The 23,144-nt window shown below is 56.2% G+C and overlaps 1 protein-coding gene across 1 annotated transcript; it reads left to right on the forward strand.

Annotated features, from left to right (window-relative positions):
* Positions 1–987: 987 nt before the first annotated feature.
* On the forward strand, positions 988–20,666 carry LOC119095030 (microtubule-associated protein 1B-like). Its single transcript, XM_037217933.1, is given in 8 exon segments — positions 988–1,149; positions 1,469–2,050; positions 2,052–4,783; positions 9,438–9,677; positions 10,206–10,413; positions 11,610–11,813; positions 13,815–18,111; positions 18,707–20,666. Coding segments are annotated over 8 exon segments (8,514 nt in total). The 5' UTR covers positions 988–1,068; the 3' UTR covers positions 18,877–20,666.
* Positions 20,667–23,144: the final 2,478 nt, after the last annotated feature.

Genomic DNA, 23,144 nt, shown 5'->3' on the forward strand with positions numbered 1-23,144 from the left:
CGCCGGAATATCAGCTCAAGACCCTAATCCCTATCTGGCTTCATCAGTGCCCAGCAAAGCCCGCGGCAAGTATGATGAGCTCCTATCAGCGAACACGGATGAGACTTGGTGGCAGTAGAGCTCTCCGGAGCCCTCGCCAGCTTTTATACGCAACTAACGGGACCTTGGGGCCGCCACGGCTCTGCAACCAGTCTGAAATCCCTGCACAGCCGTAGGATGCTCGTAACCGGCGCGGTGGTCGTTGCCAGGGACCCACCGGCGCCCGGACATGGCCGGTCGCTGGTGTTGTGGCGACAGACACGGCTGGGGAGCAGGGCGTCAGCCGCAGAAGATCACAGCTAGGAATGCTGCGGGTGTTTCTTTTACTTTCGTTATCGTCATGGAAATGTTTCATGTCGTTTTGATTTTGTTCAGTTGAAGTTTAAAGGGAGTCTGTTCACGATAAGTCACAGAAAACAATCCGGAAATTGAGTGGTAGGCTGTTACACCAATCCTTTGGTGGCGCACGCAAGCTGTCGTGTTTATTGAGCGGAACAGCGACGACTGCCAATAGCCCAATTCCTTTCCTTCGATATAGCGCAGCGCAATTAAGTTTTTGATCGCCGAACTGATGATGAAATGATCCAGTCATTCAAGAAAGCAAAGTTAATTTTGTTATTTTTACTCGATCGAGAGCTTATTCAATTTTAGATACTACCGAAAGCAAACCTCGTTGTCTAGATCAAACAGAACTGGCTCATTTTCCCCACATGTCGAGAGCTCATTCATTACTCTACCCTGACTGAGGTCTGACGAAGTCCTCCACCTAGCTGAGCGCTGACCCATTCCTCTACCTAGCTGGGCGCTGGCCAGCTCTTTCGCCTCGCTGAGGGCCCATTTAGCCCCAGAGCTGACCGAGGGTTGCCCCAGACCAAGAGTGGCCGACAGCCTTACCTGACCTGACTGACCTGACATCACCGATTCACCCTTCCGGCAGGAGAGCGGCTGATCCAGTTCGCCACCGAGAACGTGGTGGCCGAGATACTGGTGAACCCGCAGGTGTACACGTTCCAGCAGTGTCTGAAGAACATGCTGGCCAGCTTCACACGACATCGCCACCTCATCCACGCCGGCTACGTCTTCAGCGGCAACGGCTCATGGATATTGCAGGTTCGTGTTTCAAACCGTTGCCGTCACTCGGGCGGACAGCGCTCCGCTGCTTTACGGCGTGTTTGAACCAGTTATACGGCGCTCAAACGTGATGAATGCTTCCGACCGTTGGCAGAGTTTTACGTAATTTGGTCTAACTCAAAGTTATCTCAGTGTACAGTGTGCTGACGGTTTTATTTACGACAACTGCATTGCGTTGATAAAGTCAGAACTACACATTATGGAAAGCTACACCCAGTCCACTCTTCAAAGCCGGCCATGGCTTTAGACCCCAGGGAAGTGCGCAATAACACAACGAAGCCTTTTGGTGCCGTTGCAGGACGGCACATTCAGCGGCAGTGACCTGCTTGACGCCCTGAGGGAGCCGGATGTCCAGCGGGTTACCAGGGCGTACGAGTCCAGTCTCAGCATCCACATCCACTGTCCGGAGGAGGGCATCTGGCGGTCGGACACCCTTCTCAAGGACCCGGTCTTTGCATCGAGCAAGGTGCGGATGAACCCTCCGGACAAAGAAATCGAGCCAAATGAGGTGGCCGCGTTCAAGGAGTACTTGTCCGGCTTTCTCGGCCCTGCCTCGCTGGAGGATCTCCTGAATCCGTCCGATGTGGTTGGAAACATCCGCTTCAGCAGGCCCACCCTCTACGTGTTCCCCGGTGGCCAAGGTGACGCCGCCATGTTCGGCATCAACGGCTTCAACATCCTCTTCGACGGTGGATTCAGCAGGCGTGCCTGCTGCTGGAACTTTGTGCGACACCTCGACCGGCTGGACGCCGTTCTCATGTCCCGCCTAAACAATGGCAACCTGATGGGCATGTCAGCCATGCTGCAGCGGAAGGTCGACAACGCCACCTACCCGCAGATCGGGCATTTCTTCACTAACCTGGTGGACCAGAAGATCTCGCCGGACGGCGTCAAGGACGGCGACCCCTCTGCTCGTCAACACGCAGGCCGAGGCGCAGAGGTTACTCACCAACCTCAAGGGTCTGGCGCTGAAGCCTACCCCGTGCCTGCGCGACAACTCGACCGAGCCTATCAACCTCTACCACAAGGTCGGCCACGGCCGGCTGGACCTGTACGTGCTGAATCCGCAGAAGGACGGCGCTGAAATGCAAGCGTTTCTCAAGAGCTGGACGGAGGGACCCGACCAGTCACGCGTCACGCTCAAGGTGAAGGGCAAGGAGTTCCCGGTGGCCAACCTCGTGTCCATCTGCTGCCTGCTGGTCTGGATTCCGGACGACCGGCACGACACCGTCACACGCCTGCTCTTCCCCGGCTCGGCGCCGCAGCAGAAAGTGTTTGAAGGCCTGGACCGACTGAAGCACCTCGAGTTCATGAAGACGCCCGTCTGCCTCGTCAAGTCGCTGGGGCACAAGAAGTACAAGACGCTTGACTCGCTGCTGAAGTCCGGGACAAGGACGTCGTCCGTGGCCGGGAGGACGGAGCGGATCGAGAGAGTGGATGCGGAGCAGAGGAGACGCGTCCGCTCGAGCAGCCGTCACGCCAGGAATGGAGACTCGGACGGGTCGAAGAAGCCGGACAAGACCGGGTCTGAAATGCTCGCTGAGATCAAGGCCAAGAAGCAGGAAGCCAACAAGGAGAGAGCCGAGAAAGCTCCACCGGCTAAGCCCAAACCCAAACCCGAGAAGGCTGATGTTCCAAAGGAGACGAAGTCGGCAGTTCCGCGGCCGAAGAAACCGAAGGGTCCAAAAGATGACAATAAACAGACGGAAGAGGCGTCCAAAGAAACACGTGACAGTGCGACAAACCTAGCAACGGAAGGAAAGGACGTCCCGACCCCAGTGAAGGTGAAGAAGGAAGTTAACAACAAGATGATTGTTGAGGAGAAGAAAGTGTCGCGGATTGCGACAAAGGCAAAGCCGGCAAAAACGGAAGCTAAAGTCACCAAGGCCACAGTGGAGAATAAAACCCAGAGGGTTGTCACGGAAACAAAGGTAACAAAAACGGTCGAAGCCAAGAAAGGTGCAGAGAAGGGGAAGGCACGACCTGACACAAAGTCTGAGAAGTCCACTGGTGCCAGATCTCGTACAAAAGCGCCGCCATCTCCCAAGAAGATACGTGGCATCAAAGCGAAAGGAGCAGACGGCTTCAAGCCATCGGTAACATCTTCACCGAAAGAAAAACAAGGCCAGGAACAGGAAGTCAGCACCATGCGGGGCAGTGGAGACATAGAAGAAGTGACCATGGCAGGTGACATGCTTACAGTCACCAAAGTGACAACAGAGGTGCAGCGGTTCATCGAAGAAGTGCAGGAGGGCAGCGCCGTGGACTCACTGGAACAGGTGAGTGGGGACTTCAGCCGTGAAATTGAAACAGACTCTCTGGAACTCCGAAAAGTTGACGAGAAGATCGACAGCCTGAAACAAAGCCCCACCACCGAGGACTCAAAGGACATACGACAGTCCTCGGAGGAGGTGCTGAGGAGGACGGACATCGAGGAGGCCGTACTCATGCAGGGTGGCTCGGCCAGCAGCCAAAAGTCGCCACCTCGCCCGGACGAGGCGCTCATGAAGCTGACAGAACTGCAAGGGACAACTGCCCAGAAGAAAGACGCGGTGAAGACGCCGGACGAGGTGGCCGAGCTGCCGGAGCATGAGGCGCTCGAGCCGTCCGAGCACGAAGAGCTACGCCCGCGGCCTGGGGAGCGGACGGCTCACGAGGTGGAGGAAGCTCGCAAGGCTGAGCAGGCAGAGGCCGAGCCGCCGCTAACAGGGCGCAAGCCGGTCACGGAAGAGGACACCGAGAAGGAGAAGGAGTCGATCGCCGAGGACAGGTCGACGTCGCCGAAGAGCGAAAAGGACCAGCTCAACATGAAGATGAAGAGCAGCTCGCCAGACGAACCAGCGGGCGACGCGGAAGAGCCGACACCGCCACCGGACACGGGCGAGGCGCGGGAATCGCCGAGCCAGAGTCCGGTCCTTGGCGGCCAGGTGGAGGCTGGAGAGCCGAGCCCGAAGAACTCGGTCACTCATCGTCCGGATGACATATACACCTCTCCGCGACGCGATATCTACCCGATCGGTGAGCCGTACATGGAGCGCGGCGTGGAGGCGGAGGCGCGCCACGAGACCGTGCAGCGCGAACGGCCCGAGATGGTTACCATCGCGAGCAGCGCCACGACACCGTCCCCCATTTCGCCCAAGGACCAGCGCGACAAGTGGGCGTCCGACGCACCACACCTGCCCAGTGTCGACGAACGGTCTGTGGAAGAAGCCGCCGTCAGCACCACCAGCGCCATCACGGAGCTCAGCACTGACAAATTGGAGGAGCCTGCGGAGGAGGGTCGCAAGACAAGTCCCGTGCAAACCCAGGATGGCACAGAAACCGCCGTCAGCACCACCAGCGCCATCACAGAACTCAGCACAGACAAATTAGAGGAGCCTGCAGAGGAAGGTCGCAAGACGAGTCCCGTGCAAGCTCAGGATGGTATAGAAGCCGCTGTCAGCACCACCAGTGCCATCGCAGAACTCGGCACTGACAAATTGAAGGAGCCTGCAGAGGAAGGTCGCAAGACGAGTCCCGTGCAAGCTCAGGATGGTATAGAAGCCGCTGTCAGCACCACCAGTGCCATCGCAGAACTCGGCACTGACAAATTGAAGGAGCCTGCCGAAGAGAGGTCGGAAGACGAGTCCTGTGCCAAAGCCCATTGGGATGGTTATAGCAAGCCGCTGTCAGCACCACCACAGTGCCCCATCACAGAACTCAGGCACTGCCAATTGAAGGAGCCTGCCGAAGAGGGTCGGAAGACGAGTCCTGTGCAAGCCCAGGATGGTATAGAAGCCGCTGTCAGCACCACCAGCGCCATCACAGAACTCAGCACTGACAAATTGAAGGAGCCTGCGGAAGAGGGTCGGAAGACGAGTCCTGTGCAAGCCCAGGATGGTATAGAAGCCGCTGTCAGCACCACCAGCGCCATCACAGAACTCAGCACTGACAAATTGAGGAGCCTGCGGAGGAGGGTCCCAAGACGAGTCCTGTGCAAATCCAGGGTGGCGCAGTTGTCGAAGCAGAGGTTCAGCATGAGCCGACATTAGAGCTGCCAGTGGAAGAGCTTGCAACGGATGTTAAGCCACCGAGCGAAGTGCCTGGATCTTTGGATGGCAAGGCACTGGAAAAGCCGTCAGAGGTCCCAGAGGCTCATCCCTCGCCACCAACACCCAAAGACGAAGCGGAACCAGCAAAACTCCGCACGGAAGACGGATATCCAACTGATGAACTGCAAATCAAAGCAGATGCAGCAGATGCCGAAGAGCCCGTTGCCGCTTTCCTCCGCGAACAGGCAGAGATCGTGCGCACTACCACTGAGAGCACTACAGCTGGCGTCGCCGGGACGGAAGCCATCCCCCAGCGGGAGCAGATCTCAGACGCAGACAAGAGTCAGGATCTGCCACCTAGCGGTAGAAAGACGCCGACCAGCCCAGAAACCGATGTTACACTCGAACGTGAGAAGCCGGCCATCGAAGCGGAAACCGCGGGGATAAAAGACACGAAGGAGCCAGCAGATAACCAGATGGAGACACAGCGTGTCACTGGAAAGGAGTCACCTTCTACTGAAATGGCCGCCCAGGACATCGTCCGCGCCGAGCTACCAACGGAAGCTAGTGAAGGGTTGCCACGCTCTGAAGTTCTGGAGGAGATGAGAAAGCCACCCACCGCAGAGGTACAGCCCTCGTCAGAGCCTGTGCAAGTCGAAGTGCACTCTGAAATGGATGCTCCAGTTCTGGACGAGAGGCATCAGCTTGAACGCGTGTCTGCCTTTTTGGAGGAACAGGCCGGGCTGGTGAGGGACGATCGCCCTAATCAGGCTGCGCATGAAACAAATGCTTTGGCACAAACGTCCCCTGAGGATAAAGCCATCAGGGCTGAGGCTGACGACATCGCAGAAAGACCTTCTGCGTCTACCGAAAATGGGGAAAAGGAAATTACTCCAGCACTGCCTGTAGAAGAACAGCTGGCTTCTGAACAGGCTGTCAGTAAAAAGGATATCGCCAAGACTGAGTATCCTGCAAGCGGTGACAAAGAAGACACAGCAGCTGTCAGCATCGAGCCGTTGGACGAATCGTCAAAAGCGCTTGCGAAAAAAGATGACAAAGACGTCGCAGACTTGACCCGTGATACTCAAAGCCTAGGATTGACTGAAGTCGCCCCACCAGCCGACGCAAAAGATGCGGACACCACTGTCGTGGGCCTCGAAAAACTTGCTGACACCTTGCCGGCGGGTCAGGATACACGTGCCGCAGATGACACTGAGCAAGCAATCCAAGCAGGCCTGGCGGAACAAGCAGCACTCATTCGAGATGTGCCACCAAAGGATGCAACCCCCAGTGAACAGCATGTGGACAAAATAAGCCCTGAGAAGGGCAAGGAAATCATTCAGTCTCTGTCCCTGACAGCAGAACTAGCAGCTGCAAGCACTGAACATGCCGCTGAACATGACAAAGCCAGTGTGGCAGAGGCCAAAGAGGACGACACCTCTCTCGTGGGCTCTGAAAAACGTGCTGACACCCTACCGGCAAGTCAGGATTTGCCTGCTTCAGATGACGCTGAACAACCGATCAAAGCATTCCTGGCAGAACAGGCTGCCCTTATTCAAGATGTGCCACCAAAGGATGCAGCCCCCAGTGACAAACATGTTGACAAAATTAGTTCTGAAGAGGGTAGAGATGTCAGCCAGCTTTCGTCTGAGGACAGTACAGCAAGCAGTTGCAACTGCTGAATATGTTACTGAACGTGTTCTGGCTAGTGCAGCAGACGCTAAAGCTGAAGACACCTCTATCGCGGGTGTTGAAAAACGTGCCGACACCCTACCGGCGGGTCAGGACATGCCTCCCTCAGATGGTACTGTACAACCGACCAAAGAGTTCCTGGCAGAACAAGCAGCTCCCATTCAAGGTGTGCCATCAAAGGAGGCGACCACCAGCGATAAACAGATTGGCGAGGTCAGTCCTGAGAAGGGTAAGGATGTCATTCAGCCTCTGTCGCAGAAAGCAGAGCTAGCAGCTACAGCTACTGAATATCCCACTGAACAAGACAAAGCCAGTGTAGCCGACGCTAAAGATGAGGACATCTCTTCCGTGAGCTTTGAAAAAAGTGCTGATGCCGTTCAAGCCAGCCGGGATATACCTGCTTCAGACGGCGCTGAGCAACCGATCACAGCATTCCTGGCAGAACAAGCAGCTCTCATTCAAGATGTGCCACCAAAGGATGCAACCCCCAGCGATAAACACCCAGAGAAAATTAGCCCTAAGGAGGAAAAGGATATCATTCCATCTCCGTCAGAGGCAGCGCAGCCAGCAGCTGCAACGACTGGATTCGTCGCTGAACATGCTCTGCCCAGTGCAGCAGACGCTAAACATGAGGATGTCTCGCTTGTGACCCCTGAAAAACCAGCTGATACCCTACCAGCGAGTCAGGATATACCTGCTTCAGATGGCGCTGAGCAGCCGATCCAAGCATTCCTGGCAGAACAGGCAGCCCTCATACAAGATGTGGCACCAAAGGATGCAATTGCCAGTGATAAACATGTAGAGGAAATTAGTCCTGAAAAGGAAAAGGACGGCATTAGGTCTCCAGCACGCCAGGAAGAACAGGTAGCTCTCACCCGAGATGTACCTCCGAGGGATGTAACAACCAGTGCTGAAATTGAGGAAAAAATTAGTCCTGAAGAAGGCAAAGATATCATTCAGTCTCCGTCGAAGACAGTAGAGCAAGCAGTTACGACTACTGGGCATGCCATTAAACATGACGAAGTCAGCGCAGCAGATGCTAAAGATAAGGACACCTCCTCTCATGGGCGTTGAAAAACGTGCTGACACCCTTCAACCCAGCCAGGATATGCCTCCCTCAGAGGGCGCCGAGCAAGCAATCCAAGCAGGCGTGGCAGATCAGGCGGCTACCATGCGAGACATCAAAGCCGAGACGCCAAAGGACGCAGCGCCCAGTGATAGACATGTGGACGAAACTGGCCCTGAGAAGGGCAAGGATGTCATTCAGGCTCCGTCTGAGGCAGTAGAGCTAGCTGCTGCAGCTACTGGGGATGCCACTGAACGTCATGAAGCCCGTGTAGCAGACGCTAAAGGTGAAGACACCTCTCTCGCGGGCTCTGAAAAACGTGCCGACACACTACCGGCGGGTCAGGATATGCCTCCCTCAGATGGCGCTGAGCAACCGATCCAAGCATTCCTGGCAGAACAGGCTGCCCTCGTTCAAGATGAGTCAGCAAAGGACGCAACAATCAGTGATAAACACCCAGAGAAAATTCGTCCTGAGGAGGAAAAGGATATCACTCCATCTCCGTCGGAGGCACCACAGCTAGCAGCTGCCACAACTGGATTCGTCGCTGAACATGCTCTGGCCAGAGCAGCAGACGCTAAACATGAGGACGTCTCGCCTGCGACCACTGAAAAACCTGCTGGTACCCTACCAGCGAGTCAAGATATGCTTGCCTCAGGTGGCGTTGAGCAGCCGATCCAAGCGTTCCTGGCAGAACAGGCAGCCCTCATACAAGATGTGGCACCAAAGGATATAACCGCCAGTGATAAACATGTGGAGAAAATCAGTCTGGAAGAGGGAGAGGATATCATTAAGTATCAGTCTGAGACCGTGCAGCTAACAACTACAACCACTGCATACACTGCTGAACATGATGAAGCCAGTGAGATTCATAAAGAACACAAAGAAATTGACGAGGACGCTGCCAAAATGATAGAAAAGCCTGAGCAAACGAGCAGCTTACAGTCAGTGCATGTAGAGCATATAGAGAAAACAGTAGATCGTGTCCAAACCATTCCATCTGACAAAGAAACGGCGAAAGAAGGCCTAGCCGCCGAGTCCACTCCAGCAAGGGTGCCAGCAGAGGCTGATAAGCCGCCTGAGACACAAAAAGGAGCTGAGGAAGAAAAACCCACGGTCGCGAAGGAGCAAACTGAACAGGATGTCGGTTCATTGGAAGCCGACGTTGCGAGGCAAAAGGAAACGGCTGTGGAAGACTTTTTGAAGGAGCAGGCTGCAATAGCCATGAGAGCATCTCCAGATCATGACAAACCCTCCTTTGAACATGTTGCAAGGGACGATGCCAAGCCCGACGACAGCTTACAAATTACAGGAACATCAGAGGCTCCAGCGCCCGTCGAATCCGATCGGACGACCCCAACATCATCCGCGTCCTCCATGCTGGCCTCAGCAACATCCTCGCATGGCATGGCGGCCTCCTTTGTTGAATCCGAGCACAGCGAGATTCAGGCAGATTCCATGACCGAATCCACCGCCAGTGACACATCAGGCAAGGGCACTCAGGCCAGGAAAACCTCTTACATCATAGAAGAGTACCAAGTGATCAGTCCTCGGCGTCAGCGGTACGAGAACGTGGAAGAGATCGTCACCTACAGTCCGAAGACCAGATCTCGACAGCTGAGCGAGGCCAGCATCGTCAGCAGCTCCGAGGAACCGCCTTCCAGGCGAGCTGAGGAGGAGGCCACCGCCAGAGCGAAGGAGCAGCCCGCGCAAAAGACGTCGGTACAGGTGTCTGAAGAGCGGCTCGAGCCTATCACGGTTTCCGCCGTGGCGGAGCGGGTGGAGTCGGTTCACGCTGGCAGGCCGAGCACAGATATCGTGGCTGAAATTGAGAGAGAGATAACGGCTGTTGAAAGCGGATACGACAGCTACACGGTCCCACCACCCAGGCGTGATATTTCCAGTGTATCGGCAGAGCCTACCGAGCGCCGAGACGTCTTGGATGAAGACGACTTGATGTCCCAGATCATCAGTGGCAGAGATATAGCATCAAGCGCTGAGCAGCCAAGCAGTACAGCCAAAGATGCTACCAAGGAGGACGACGACACAACCACCATAAGCCAGCGAAAGATGCCGGTTGAAGATGACACACAAGGGAAACGACCGGGCGCCGCTGCGGAAGCCGAGTCTGATGAGGAAGACATGGTGAAGGAAACCGTGCCCCGGCTAAATGGACGAACCGATCTGGGTGGTGGGGATGCTACTTTACCGCACAAGATTAGCGTTGACCCGGCCTTCGACCACAGCAACCTCAGTCCGGACTCAGCCCGGGCGGAGATCGAGGACACAATGCTGCAAATCGGGTCCGGGGTGGTCGCCAAGTCCGCGAGCTATGAGCAGCTGGCGGCAGCGGCTGGAAAGCTCGAGAAGGATGCGGACCCAAAGACTGAGACCAAGCGCACAGAGAAGGACTTGGATAGCCTTCTGGACCAGATGCAGAGCTTCGATGAACCGGTACCAGCCGCCCCAGCACCCACATCCGGGGCTGTAGCTGAAGGCCCCGCTGCTTGAGCCGGAGCGAAGGGCGTCCAAGGACCTCAGCTCAAAGCTAAAAGATCTGGACTCCAGCGTGGATGTCATCATGAAGTCCATGCCCTGCAAGGTAGCGGGTGAAAGCATTTGCATAGGAGCCGACGACGGGCATGATTACGCTCTGGACGAAGAAGGTCTTATTACATGCAAAAAGGTAGTCTGCCTGGGGCCGACTCAGACGGGAGATAGTGATACCACACCGGCGGCCATCACCCCAACCGACATTGTGACGGACAAGACTAAGGCAGCACATGAAGATGATGGCGATGGGGACGACCTAAAACACCCCAAAAAACCTGATGATGGGCCTGATGTGGGCGACAAGTCGAAGAGCGAAGTGTGCATTTCCGATTCTCCCACAAAGGCTGCAGACACAACTGAACGAGAGGAAGGTTCGCCTAGCAAACCGGGTGACGTAGCATCTCCGGCCGGTCACGTAGCATCTCCGGTGGGTGACGTAACATCTCCGGCCGGTCACGTGGCATCTCCGGCAGGTGACGAGTGGCTAGACGACCAAATTTCAGATGTCACTGAGAAGACCCGTCCAACCAGCAAACATATTGCTGCCTATCCTGCAGCTGTAATTTCGTCGCCCGGCAAAAAGCAGGGCTGATGCTGCAAGTGTGTTGGGTAAGGATCTTGACGATCATGAAGATAAGAGTGCATTAAAAAGCCCGGAACACCGAACCAAAGAACCTCCGAAAGAAATGCCAAGTGCAGTTGAAGAGACTCCCAAGAAGACTGAGCTAAAAGCCGACGTGCAACCAGACAGCCAGGTCACACCTGAAGACAGCGACGGACGAGGTGACATTTCCGGTGTTGAACACGTGCCAAGTGGAGACAAGACTACTGCCGATGACGCGTCTGTCATCGAGAAAACAACACCCGCATCCGGTGTCGAGCAACCAACCACCACAACAACAACCTCACCAGTAGATAAGACAGGCGAGCAAGCCGATCTGGAACCCCACGAGACAAAAACTCCTGGGACAGACGGAACTGCGAGGGACGAAAGCTACACAGACACCAAGACCACCACTCCTCAAACGGCGTCAGATCTTCACCAGGCGGATGATGTTGATGCCAAGGCTTTCACACCTGCCGAGGTCGCCTCCCAGGTCCTGAAGACGGAAGATTCGATGAACGGCAACGCGGCGGCGTCGCCACTGCGCGGCGACAGTGACGGCGCCGTCTATCAGGAGCTGATGGACGCCGGTGGCATCCTTTCCGCGTTCGTGCCCGGAGTGGCCTCGCGCTTCGAAGACGGCGGCGCACCGGGCCCGGCGAAGCACACAGACGCAGCACCGGAGGGTGCCGTCGCGGTTTGTGCAGAGGGAGCAGATGACGTCACGTCGACTGCTCAGTCAGCCGATCGTCCAGACAAAGGAGGAGAGGGCCCGGCGGCCGTAGCGTCAGCCGAGGAAGGCGCCGAGGCCGACCGCACGCGGGAGGGTGGAGCAAAAGCGGAGGCGACCGATAAAGACATTGGTGACCGGGAAGTAGTTTTGGTGCAGGATGCTGCCAGGGAGGTCGTCCGTACTGGAGCTGGGCAACAAGAGACATCAAAATCACCGATGACACCGGAGGCGCCCGGCGCAGCAATCCACGCACCGCTGGATGAAAAGCGAGATGCTGTCGACGGTGCCCAAGCCACAGTACCCCCGGTGGTGGACAGTCTTGCTGGTGGCAAGCATCCTAGCAGCCCTCCGCACGAACATGACGCGGAGCATATAGAGAGTGCCGAAGTCTGTTCTAAGGACGGCATCGCACGAAAAGGGGAAGGCGCAGACGACCATGAGCGTAGCGTTGATCCGACGCTTGCTGCTGGAACAGTAGACGTCGATCAAAAAAGTCACTCCATCACAGAGGGAGCTAGGAGCCACGCAGAAGATAAGATCGACTCTTCACGCGTCCAGGAAGAAGATGTCGGCCGAAGTGAGCAGGTAGAAGCAAGCGACGCTCACGATGACACACAGATCAGCAGCGCACAGATGTCACCGGATGAGCCAGGGGTAGAACAGCGTGTCGAAATCAGGGAAGGCGCAGCGGTTGTGATGGACATCGGCGGTGGCAGGCTAGGGAAAGTTCAGGAGGCCAAAACTCAGGAACCAAAATCAAAAGATGGCTCAGAGGCTCACGCCCCTCACAAGGAACCCGAGGCTGAGAAGTTTGACGCCAGTCGAATGTCTTCAAGTGACAAGTCTGATGTTCAGCCGGCCGATGCCGACAAAACAGCTGGATCAACCGGTGACCGGGAGAGTCATGTGATACACGATACATTCGAAGAAGCTTATACTGAAGCGGAAAAACTGACTTCGTCCGTCACCTCCACCCTGTCATCCCTTGCGGAGAGTGCCGGTGTAGGACTGAGCCTCTCCAGCCCGCAGCCTGTCGACTCTGAGACATCTCCTGGAGAAGTACCGTGTCGCGACGTTCCAAGCTCAGGGACCAAGGAGGTCGCGTCTTCTGAGCTCGGCCCTGACCTTGCAATGCTGTCCGAGCCCACTCCTGCCGAAAGCACTAGTGTTGATACCCAACCTCTGACGTTGCGTTCGTTCTCAGTGCCAGCGCCGGAGTATGGGATGCACGCGGAACTCGCGCCGGTGCGAAAGGCGTCTGCAGGATCCGTGTTGCCCAGCGAGTCGAAGGAAGACAGCCAGCAGGTCTCAGCTTCACCCACCTCCGCGACCATGGACTTGGCAGGGAGCATCAGTGGTGAAGCGACAAAACTAGGTGACCTTGCAACCACGGCCGCTGACAGAGCCGTGGGTGACGTACAAGAAGTTGTGGGCGCAGCTACGGAGAGTCTGAAGGAGGCCTCTTCCGCCAAAGCTGAGGCCTTGCGGGAACAGGGTAGTGAGGCCTCGGACTCTGCTGCGGACAGCTTGAAAGGAGGTAAAAAAGACGTTGGCAGACGCCACGTCTGCGGTGCAAGAAGGTGTGAGCACAACGGCACACTCGATGGGACAGTACATAGCAGAAGCTTCCGCCAAAATAGACGATTTTATGTCTGGGCGAAGCAAGCCGGAGAGCGCCGATGACTTGCCAGACCTGCCTGCTGCTCACGAGCGGGTCGATGGAGCCTGCACTGGAGGACGCCCAACAATCGGTCTCGAGGTTTTCGGACAAAGCCGAATCAATTTACCAGGCAAGCGACGCTAAGACGCTCGTAGGGGACGATGAAATCAAGAGGACCGAAATCATCAGCGACGACCTACACACAACAGCTCAAGATATAAAGCAGGTGGTATCAGATGCGACAGATTTAGGTAGCGAAACGATCTCCACCGTCACTCATTATATTACTGGAGGACTGCCACTGACACAAGGCACGACAGAAACTTCTGCAGGTAAAACCGAGACAAAACTTCCGGACGAGACAAGCTGACGCAAGTAAGCTAACAGAGACAAAGCCTGCTGAAGAAACACCAGAAGACAAAGTGCTCACGGCAACAAAAACATCCGGGGAAGCACCTGATGGAACAGTGCGCCCTTCCTCAGACACTCCTGCCTCCGTCACTGGCTCCGTCACTTCAGCACTGCAGTCAATCGGGCACATGATCTCGGGTGCCATCACCTCCGCGGCCGAAACACTGGAATCACGTGAGCCAGATGCGATCCACTACACAAGCGCGGTGACCCCGACTACCACGGATGGCGTCAAAGACCAGGCTGAGAAAACCAGTCAGCTGCAGGTGGACGGGGATCTCACCAGCGAGGGCGTGGGTGCCCAGTCGCTACCGTCGAGCGCGGCCGAGGCGGCGTCGGCGGCGGCGGATGGGGTCTGTACCAGCGCTGCCCGCGCCCAGGACTCCATCCAGGGGCCGGCCGTGGCCACAGCCGAGGCCGCGGGGACGGCCGCGGAAGACGCCCGCAGGGCTGCCGAAACGACCGCCGAAAACGCCCTGGATCGCGTGTCCGATGCGACGCAGGCAGCGGCGAGCCGAACCGAAGCCGCAGCCGCAGACATCGGAACGGAGCTGCGACAGGCTCGCGCGGCGGCCGAGGAGTCGGCGAAGGGGGCGGCCAGCGAGATGCAGGAGACGTGCCAGACCACCGGCGACTGGACCGCCAAAGCTGTGGCCGGCGTCGAGTCATCGGTTCGCTCCTTCGGCGAGGCGCTCAGCAGCTCCCTGTCAGAGGCAGTGGGGGCGGCTGATCGGAAGGCACAGGACGCGGACAAAGTCGTGACCGAGAGGGCTGCGGACGCTGCGAGGCAGACCGGCGAGGTCGCGGCGCTCACAGAGGATGTGTGCGAGAGTGCCGTAAAGGCGGCCGAGGAGGTCGTTGGACGGGTGAAGTCCGCGGCGGAGGAGAAGGCGTCAGACGTTGGCGCGACTGCAGCCTCCGTGGGAGAGGCCCTATCGTCATCGCAGAGGAGTGCCGAAAGCACCGCGACTTCTGGCCTTGCCGACTTGGAGGACGAAGTAAAGGCGACCGCATCAACAGGGCAAGGATTCATCGAACAATCGACCACTTACATTCAGGACGTAGGGACGGCATTGCTGTCAGGCGCCAGTGAGGCGGCGGAGAGGATATCGGCCCAAGCTGCATCCATGTCTGACTCGATGATCACCACATTAGCTGATGTCGTCCCGAAGAGTGGAGCTCACGGTAGCGCGGGACAGGCCCCAGGTGTTACTGAAACTCGCGACGAGACGCCAAAAGCTGAGTTCCATGACGTCCAAAAACAAGCTGAGCCATCTGCAAAGATAACCGAGGATATTTGCACCAGTGCAGGTAAAGGCGTCGCAGAGCAGGCACAGACAGCTTCCGAATCCGCTCATGAATCTCTGAAGCTTCAAGCTCAAGACATCATATCTGGGGTCCAAACAGCCACTAAAGGTGTCACAGAGCAGGCACAGACAGCTTCCGAATCCGCTCATGAATCTCTGAAGCTTCAAGGTCAAGACATCATGTCTGGGGTCCAAGCAGCCACTAAAGGTGTCACAGAGCAGGCACAGACAGCTTCCGAATCCGCTCAAGAATCTCTGAAGCTTCAAGCCCAGGACGTCATGTCTGGGGTCGAAGCAGCCTCTAAAACTGCTGACGATGTACTGAGGAGTGGAATTCGGGATGCCAAAGAGGAGATCGAAGCTGCCATCGACGCTGCTGGCGACGATACGAGAAGCACAGCTCAAGATACCATGGAGCAGGTCAAGGTCGCCGCCAAAGCTGCTGAGAAGGCCGTGAGTAGCGATGTAGCGGACGCCGGAAAGCAGGTTGAAACCACTTTTGAAGCTGCTAAGGACGTTTTGGCTGCTGAAGCTCATGATGTCGAGAAACAGGCACAAACAGCTGCAGAGACTGCCGAGGAAGCCCTGGCAACTGGAATTGAAGACGCCAAGGTGAAAGCTGAAACAGCCGCCAAAGCTGCTGACAAAACCATGGTGAAAGGAGCCCAGGACGCAGAAAAGCAAGTCGAAATAGCGGTCAAAACGTCCGAAAAGGCATTGATGGATGGAGTAAAAGATGCAGCTGATCAAGTTGAGGTGCCTGTGAAAGCTGCCGAAGAAATATTGTCGGATGCAAAAGACGTTCTCAAACGGACAGAAGCGGATGTCCAGAGCGATGCCAAGGCCTTGGCTGCCACTGCTCAGGATGTAACTGGGCAGCTGAAAGAAGTCACCCAGGTTGCTGACGACGCCTTTAGAACGGGTGCGGAAAGCGCGGCTGGTCAGATCCAAACAGTCATCAGGTCAGCTGACGAGGCTTTGAGTTGTGGAGTGCAAGACGCCAAAGTGGCCGTGGAGGAAACTGCGCAATCAGCCAGCAAAATTTTGAAAGAGGGTGTGGAAAGCGCAGACACCACGTTCGAAACGACTACCAAAGTCATCGACGAAGCCGTGATGGACAAATTCCAAGACGTCGAGGACGTGCAGTCCCAGGTAGCTTCTGAAGCCGCTAAAGAAGCTTCAAAGATATCTCAAGAGGCTCAGGACGCCGCAAAACATGTTGAGACGTCTGCCAAAGCTTCAGGCGAAGCCTTAGCTACTGGTGTCAGTGAAGTTTCACGGCAGATTGATTCCGCAACCAAGGCTGTTGAGCAGTCACTGTCCAAGAGCGCTACTGAGGCCGAAAAGCAAGCACAAGAGATTGACACCTTGGTTTCGGACGCTGCTCACGAAACCGTGCAGCAAGCTCGCGAGTCTGCCACCGGCCTCCAGGACAGCGTCTCGGAAACTCTCGCCAAAGCAGATGCGCATCTCAAGAGCGCGATGGACAAGCGCCTCGAAGAGGCGGAGAAGAGTGCCAGTCAGGGAGTAGAGAAGCTTAGCGAATTCTCGAGTGCCGCTGACGACCAGGTGAACCAAGCCGTCCAGGAGGTCGTGAGGAAGGCCGACGACTCCGCGCAGGGCGTCAGTGAGGCGCTGTCGCGGGTCGGCAGGCAATCTAGCGACGTCATGCAGGACGCCGAGGACGCCGTGCAAGAGTCCGCGGAGTCGGTCTCGTCCAGCGTGATGTCTGTTGTAGAGGGCGTTAGCACAGGGCTTTCAAAGGTGGAGGGCGAGATGCAGTCGGCGACGCAGCAGCTGGCGTCAGACGCGACGGAGATGAGCGAGTCTCTGTACCAGAGCGCCGAGGAGACGCTGGAGGAGGTCGGCTCGGCCACCCGGAGTACATTCGGCGGCCTCTTCGGCTTCGGACGACGGAAATCAAAGGAGGCGTCTCCGACCAAGGAGTCGCCGAAGACGGAGAAGAAAACCGGCTTCTTCAGCAAGATGTTCGGTCGGAAGTCCCCGGAGCAGGAGCAGAAGGCGCCTGCTGACGATACGAAAATCCCGTCGGTGGAGGAGCCCAAAGCCCCGCCGCGGGTAGGGCCGAAAATCCCGCCGCCGCCAGTGGTCGAGCGTCCGTCCCCGTCGGAAGAACGTCGTGAGGTGGTGGAAGAGCTGGTGGTGCGCCGCGACGTCCGCTCGCTGCCGGACGACGACGCGCGTCGTCGCTCCTCGTCCGAACTGAGCGACATCCGCGAAGAGGCGTCGTGGAGCGGCCGCTCGAGCACGCGCGAACCCTCCTCGCCCCGCGTCGCGGCCGAACCCGAGGCGCCGGTGTCGGCCGACGTCGAGGCCCCGGACGCCATACCGCGCCGCCTGGGCGCCGTGCTCGACCCCATGACCAGCTCCATGCACGAGTCGTTCCACGACGTGATGACCGGCTCGTTCCACGAATCGCTGCATGGCGGCGACGCCGAGCTTTCGCTGCCCGGGGTGGAGTTCCGCCAGCCACGATCGCCGCCCCAGTCACTTTCGCCGTCCCTCGGCGCCGGCGAGCGCGAGGAGGAGGAGCCGGTGCCCGGCTGGGGCCCGCCTCTCGGCCTGCCCTCGCCCGTGCCACCGCCCGACCATGGAGGGGTGCAGACCCCGCCGCCCACCAAACGGGCCATCATGGCTCGCGCGCGTGCCAGCGACTCGCCGCGCGGCGGCAGGCTGGCTGGGCCACCGCCCGTCTACCTGGACCTGGTGTACGTACCCCACCACGCCAACTCGTTCTACTCCAGCGTGCAGTTCTTCCACAGGGTGCGGGCGCGCTACTACGTGTTCAGCAGCATCGAGCCCAGCCGCGAGGTGTTCAACGCTCTGTTAGAGGCCAAACAGCATTGGGAGGACAAAGATTTGGGTGAGCTGAGTTGCGCGCAAGGACGACAATGGCGAGTGATACGACGTTGTCCTATCTCGCAAAACGTTCAAGAACCATGCTGTGAATTAGGGTACCCATGGTGTAGTTGCTAATCTCTTGCGCCAGCCACTGCGCGTCTGGGAAACCCCTAAGTGAAATATCTTAAACCTCGGACTCATTTATTTCAGCCCTGTGCTTCGTTTCACTGGCCGGTGTACGGCGGAAAGCTCCTATACATGTGTACGACACTTGTCAGAGTGAATGAAAATCAATAGAAATAGCATCTTGAAAGGCCTGTGGATCACTCCGAACAGCCATTTGACATCAAGGCTCTGAGTTAGCGTCCTAGCCTTGTATTTGTGCGGTCTGTTCTATCTATTAAAGCATATGTTTTTGTTGGGTTTGATGGTGTCATTGCCGAGTAGTTCGCTCCATTCCGCAACTATTTTTCGACCAGTAGTTGCTTTTTCACTTAAGGTTTCAGAGGGCTTAAGCCATTTCACGCCCAAGGCAACGGCAGTCGGGTGTGTGCGATATAGACGCGTAAAAATGCCGACCTCCGCTACTCTGCTGATGTCGCGTCTCTCTCCCACAGAGGTCACCATTATTCCCACCTATGACACCGACACCCTGGGTCACTGGTTCGCCTCTAACGAGCAGCAGCTGGAAGACCTGCGCATCGACTTGGCACCGTCGGCCAGTCGCTGCACCATCAACCTGCAGGATCACGAGACCAGCTGCGCCGCCTACCGGCTCGAGTTCTGAGCACCCTTGGGAGGAGGTGTGCGCAGCGCTCGGTGGGGTGCGGTGGCGGAGCGCGCAGCACGGCGCGAGCCGGGAACTGACGTAGGGTAACCAATTGCGAGCGGCCAGGAGGCCGCTACTAGGATAACAAATTGTGCAGCGCATGCAGCGGCGCGAGAGTGCGCGCGAGACTGGCCGACTGAGGCGGCGGATTCAGTTATCGTCGGCCGCGCGCCGGACCCTCGGGCTGTGGGTGTCTGTCGCGCCGACGCGGCCGGCGCGGTGGCGCGCCGTCCCTCCCCTCCCCGACCCCGCGACTGCGTGCAGCTCGAGTGATCGCGATGCCTTGCCATTCACGTGGCGCGGGCTCCGCGCGAACATGTGGCCGGCGGCACGCTCGTCTCGGACACGGCCGTCGCGGACACGCAGACAGCAGCGGCGCGGACACGCGGACAGCAGTGGCGCGACACGGTCAGCGGCGTGCGGCGCCCTCCCGCCCGCGTGGCCGCGACCCCAGCCCACGCAGCGCGCGGCTTCGCCTGGCCCTTCTCAGGTAACGCAGCCATCGGCGCGCTCTGTTCGGTTGCCGAGGCTCGCCTTGCTCCATCATCTCTGTGACGACTACCCGTTGACTGGTGAGCTCACCGAACTTCCTCGACTTCTCTGCAGACGCTCAGATGCTGACGCGGTGAAAATGCGCCGAGGAAAACAATGCCTTCGTGCTTGCTGATATGTTCCTCTACAAGCCCCGTGCTTGGTTTTCGTTACTGTGATACCGTCTGGGTCTACGAAACAGACCGCAGTCATGTCCTCGTGAACCTCGTCTACCACGGGTGGTCGTTTGTTCTGATGAGCGACCTCGTGGCTCATTGCTACTCGACACGTGCCTCCGGATCGACCAACAACTTTCCAAGCATCCCCTGGTCCGAAGCAGTCTGATGAGCGCGCGCTTGATGACTGCTTCATCCTCCTCTTTAAATCCAATGAACATCCTCACAACTCTGACCACCACTGGGTCCGCCACGACCCGCCGGGCGCCCGCGATGCTTCCCCAGCCGCTCTCCTGACTGCTGTCCGCGATGTGACGATCGCCACCAGCTGCCCATGCCGAGACGATCGTACCGCCTCCCTGTGTGTTGGCTAGCGACGGCTTGGCGCGGAAATGACTCACTCTACTCCCCGTTCTTCGCGAGGTTCCTGGCGTGGACACGTGGACGCTCTTTCAGCGTAGAACTGCTGCTGTCAGGCTTGACTGGCTGCGTGATTCTAGTCTCGCGTCTCTCATCAGTTCTGGGATGACGCGTCTAGCAACTAGCCGGTGTCCGGAATCTTCATTTCTCTATCACCACTTGTTACTCTCTGATATATCTTGATGCACTGAGGCCCGTCAAGGCGTAGCCGGGCCACTGAGCTCCATGTACCGTCGCCCTGTGTTCCATTTATAGGCGTGTGGCCTACTTCGTTTGTGTTCCTACGTGAGGTGGATATTAGCGTGGTTCCTGAAACTTCCGCCGTTTTAGTGTGATATACTCACGACGTGCACGTGTGCACTCGTTCCTCTCGTCACAGCCGTGAGCTGCATTGTACCACGCTGCAGCGGACTCGTTCTTTTCGTATACCCTATTTTCTGCTGATGCCAAGTGTGCAACCACCAGGCGGCCACCAGTCCCCGTCTTTCTATCGCCGTTCTCATTCCAACAGAGCACTGTTCGGCTTTCATTGTGATACTGCTTGGTAGGCCTCACATGGAACCACGTTATCGTTCAAGGCGTATCGCTTATTCGTTAGCTCAATGTCAAAATACACGAAGAGATGAGTTTGATTTTTTGCCGAATGCGTGAGCGCTCATGGATGCAGTCCAGACAGTGCGGGTCTCGGAAAAGCCACCATTGATGGCGCCGGCTGGTTCAATGATTCATGACATTGCTTTGAAAATGTGTCATGTAGTTAATACATGACACATGTCATGTGTATGTCATGTGTCACGTTATGTGTATTAAACGACGCCCCCAAGAACCAGGGGTGTCGTTTAATGTAAAGGGGGAGGGAGAAGGACCTCTTTGGACCATCAGCCTAGTCTTCGCTATGTATATGTCAGCCGATTAAGCACACCGCTGTGACGAACGACCATTTTTTGGTTTTCAGAGCAGCTTAGTTTAGTTTATTAGGAACAATTCCACGAAGTGGGTTACTACCGATTCCTGGCGAGGACATACAACATATATATATATATATATATATATATATATATATATATATATATATATATAGTCACGGCGCAATAGGCTTTTGTGTATGTTCTCCTGCAATCGCCTTTGATTTGTCGGTTGATGGGATACGCACGACAGTGACCTTTTCCCCAACAAGACCTACACCGCACTGGCACCTGCCGCTGAAGCCTTATCTTTTCTTACCCCGTTGGAGCATACACAAGGTCGACTACGCACCTCACAGTTCTCATTCTCATGACATCTCACCTACGCAGGGCATGGGTTGCATCGCAGCCGTCCTTGACAGTGCAGCCTCCACGGCAATATCACTCACTCGACTCGGCCCTCACCACGACACAGCCAACAGCCACGGTCGACGGATGGAATTCGAAAAAAGAACATTGCGAGCTGGAGGTATTTTTTCGAGGCTGTAGACGCCATCACGACATTCTTCGTCCAATTGTCTGCAACTCCGAGCACACACGAGCCCGCAAACTCGTAAGAGCCGCGAAACGTCACCCCCGGCAGAGCTTTCGACTGCATTTCACAACAGCCATCGCCGTTGCGTTTCGTTTGGATTGTTCACTTTCTGGTGAGCGGCCTTCATTTTCCCTTTCAGCTCTCCGAATCAACAACTTTTTATTTTCGGCAGCGCCACATGTTGTGAAAGCTCCCGCCTAAAGTCTAGCTTACTGTAGCCTTTCAGACAGCTGCAAGGCAGCTTCATGGACATGCACGACGCAGTTTTCATTTATTTCCCAATGTTGTCTCCTGACAGCGCAGAGGACTCAATCGTACCATTTTCTTACCAGAGCTCCGAAATGTAGTTAAGTTCACCGGCAACACCTCAGTAGAACAGGATAAACTACACTAAAATTACAGCTAAAAACTACAGCTCAACTACTAAACAATCAAAAACAAGTACTAAGCTCCAACGTCTTTGGTTCCATAACTAGCAACATGCTTCAGCATATTTAGGACAGATTGTCATGCTCTGTGTCTTTCCCAGAGCATGAAGGAACACACGCATCATACCGCTCACCAAAGTAGGCAGGGGATGGGCAATTCCCAACCAAATGCCGTCCCACTGTGTTCACCAGCGTCTGGGAAAACTTCTGGAACGCAGAATTGGCAAACGCCTTCCCTTGTTTCTAGTTTTCTACTTTCTAGTTTCAGATACGAATCGGGAAGTCGGCGTTTTGTCTACTCCACCGTGACCGCCTACGTTGCACTACCGCAGAATGTTCGCGAGCTGAGCCTTCCACAATTCAAACACGAGTTGCGTAGTTTTATCCTGCAGCGGCAGATCAATAGCAGACAGCGACGCCTATTTCAAATGATTTTAGCGAATGTGAGGGAGTGCGTTCTGCGTGTGCGTGCCTGCGTGTGTACGTGTTTGCGCAAGCCAGTGTTTCATTTCCACGACACGAGCTCTGTAATAGCTACATTCTGAGTGGAGTTAGCTTATGACGTACTAAACAATAAATAAACAAAATAAACAGTTGACGACAAACTCACATCGAACCACCGATCTGGGTTTCGGGGTAACCTTCCCCACTATCATCACATGATTCGCCTCGAACAGCCATTCAGCATGCGTTTCGTTAAAAACCTGAAGTCAGTGCTGTTTTCCGGAATCTGGCTCCCGCCAATAAAAAGGCGTTAAAACCTGCTTTTCAAGCTTCACGAGTTGCGGTTTGAGCAAAATTTGACGGATTACAAGTGAGTTTTCTCCCAGGTATGCGGAAACTTCGTGTGAGGTGTCGATCAGCTGTCTCTGATATTCACCTCCCGGAGAACGGGCGTCCACAGGGCAGCTGCCTGTCTCCAGTGCTCTTCAACGTTAAAATCACGATTTATTTGATGTCGCTGCGAGTTATTGCCGATGACGGCGCAATCTGATGCTCAGGTGTAGCATATGCTCACTCACTTCCACAATGAAGGCGCCCTAAACAAGGCACCTCAAAAGTCAAGACGTCGGGGATTACAGTTTTCCGATACAAAGTGGCCGTTATGATTTTCAGTAAAGGTCGCCCATGCATGCTTACGCATTTCCTTCGCCCCAACGGCCATCGCATT

This window comes from Pollicipes pollicipes, unplaced genomic scaffold (assembly GCF_011947565.3).
Source record: "Pollicipes pollicipes isolate AB1234 unplaced genomic scaffold, Ppol_2.1 Scaffold_4219;HRSCAF=4965_pilon_pilon_pilon, whole genome shotgun sequence".
NCBI classification, from domain to species: Eukaryota; Metazoa; Arthropoda; class Thecostraca; order Pollicipedomorpha; family Pollicipedidae; genus Pollicipes; species Pollicipes pollicipes.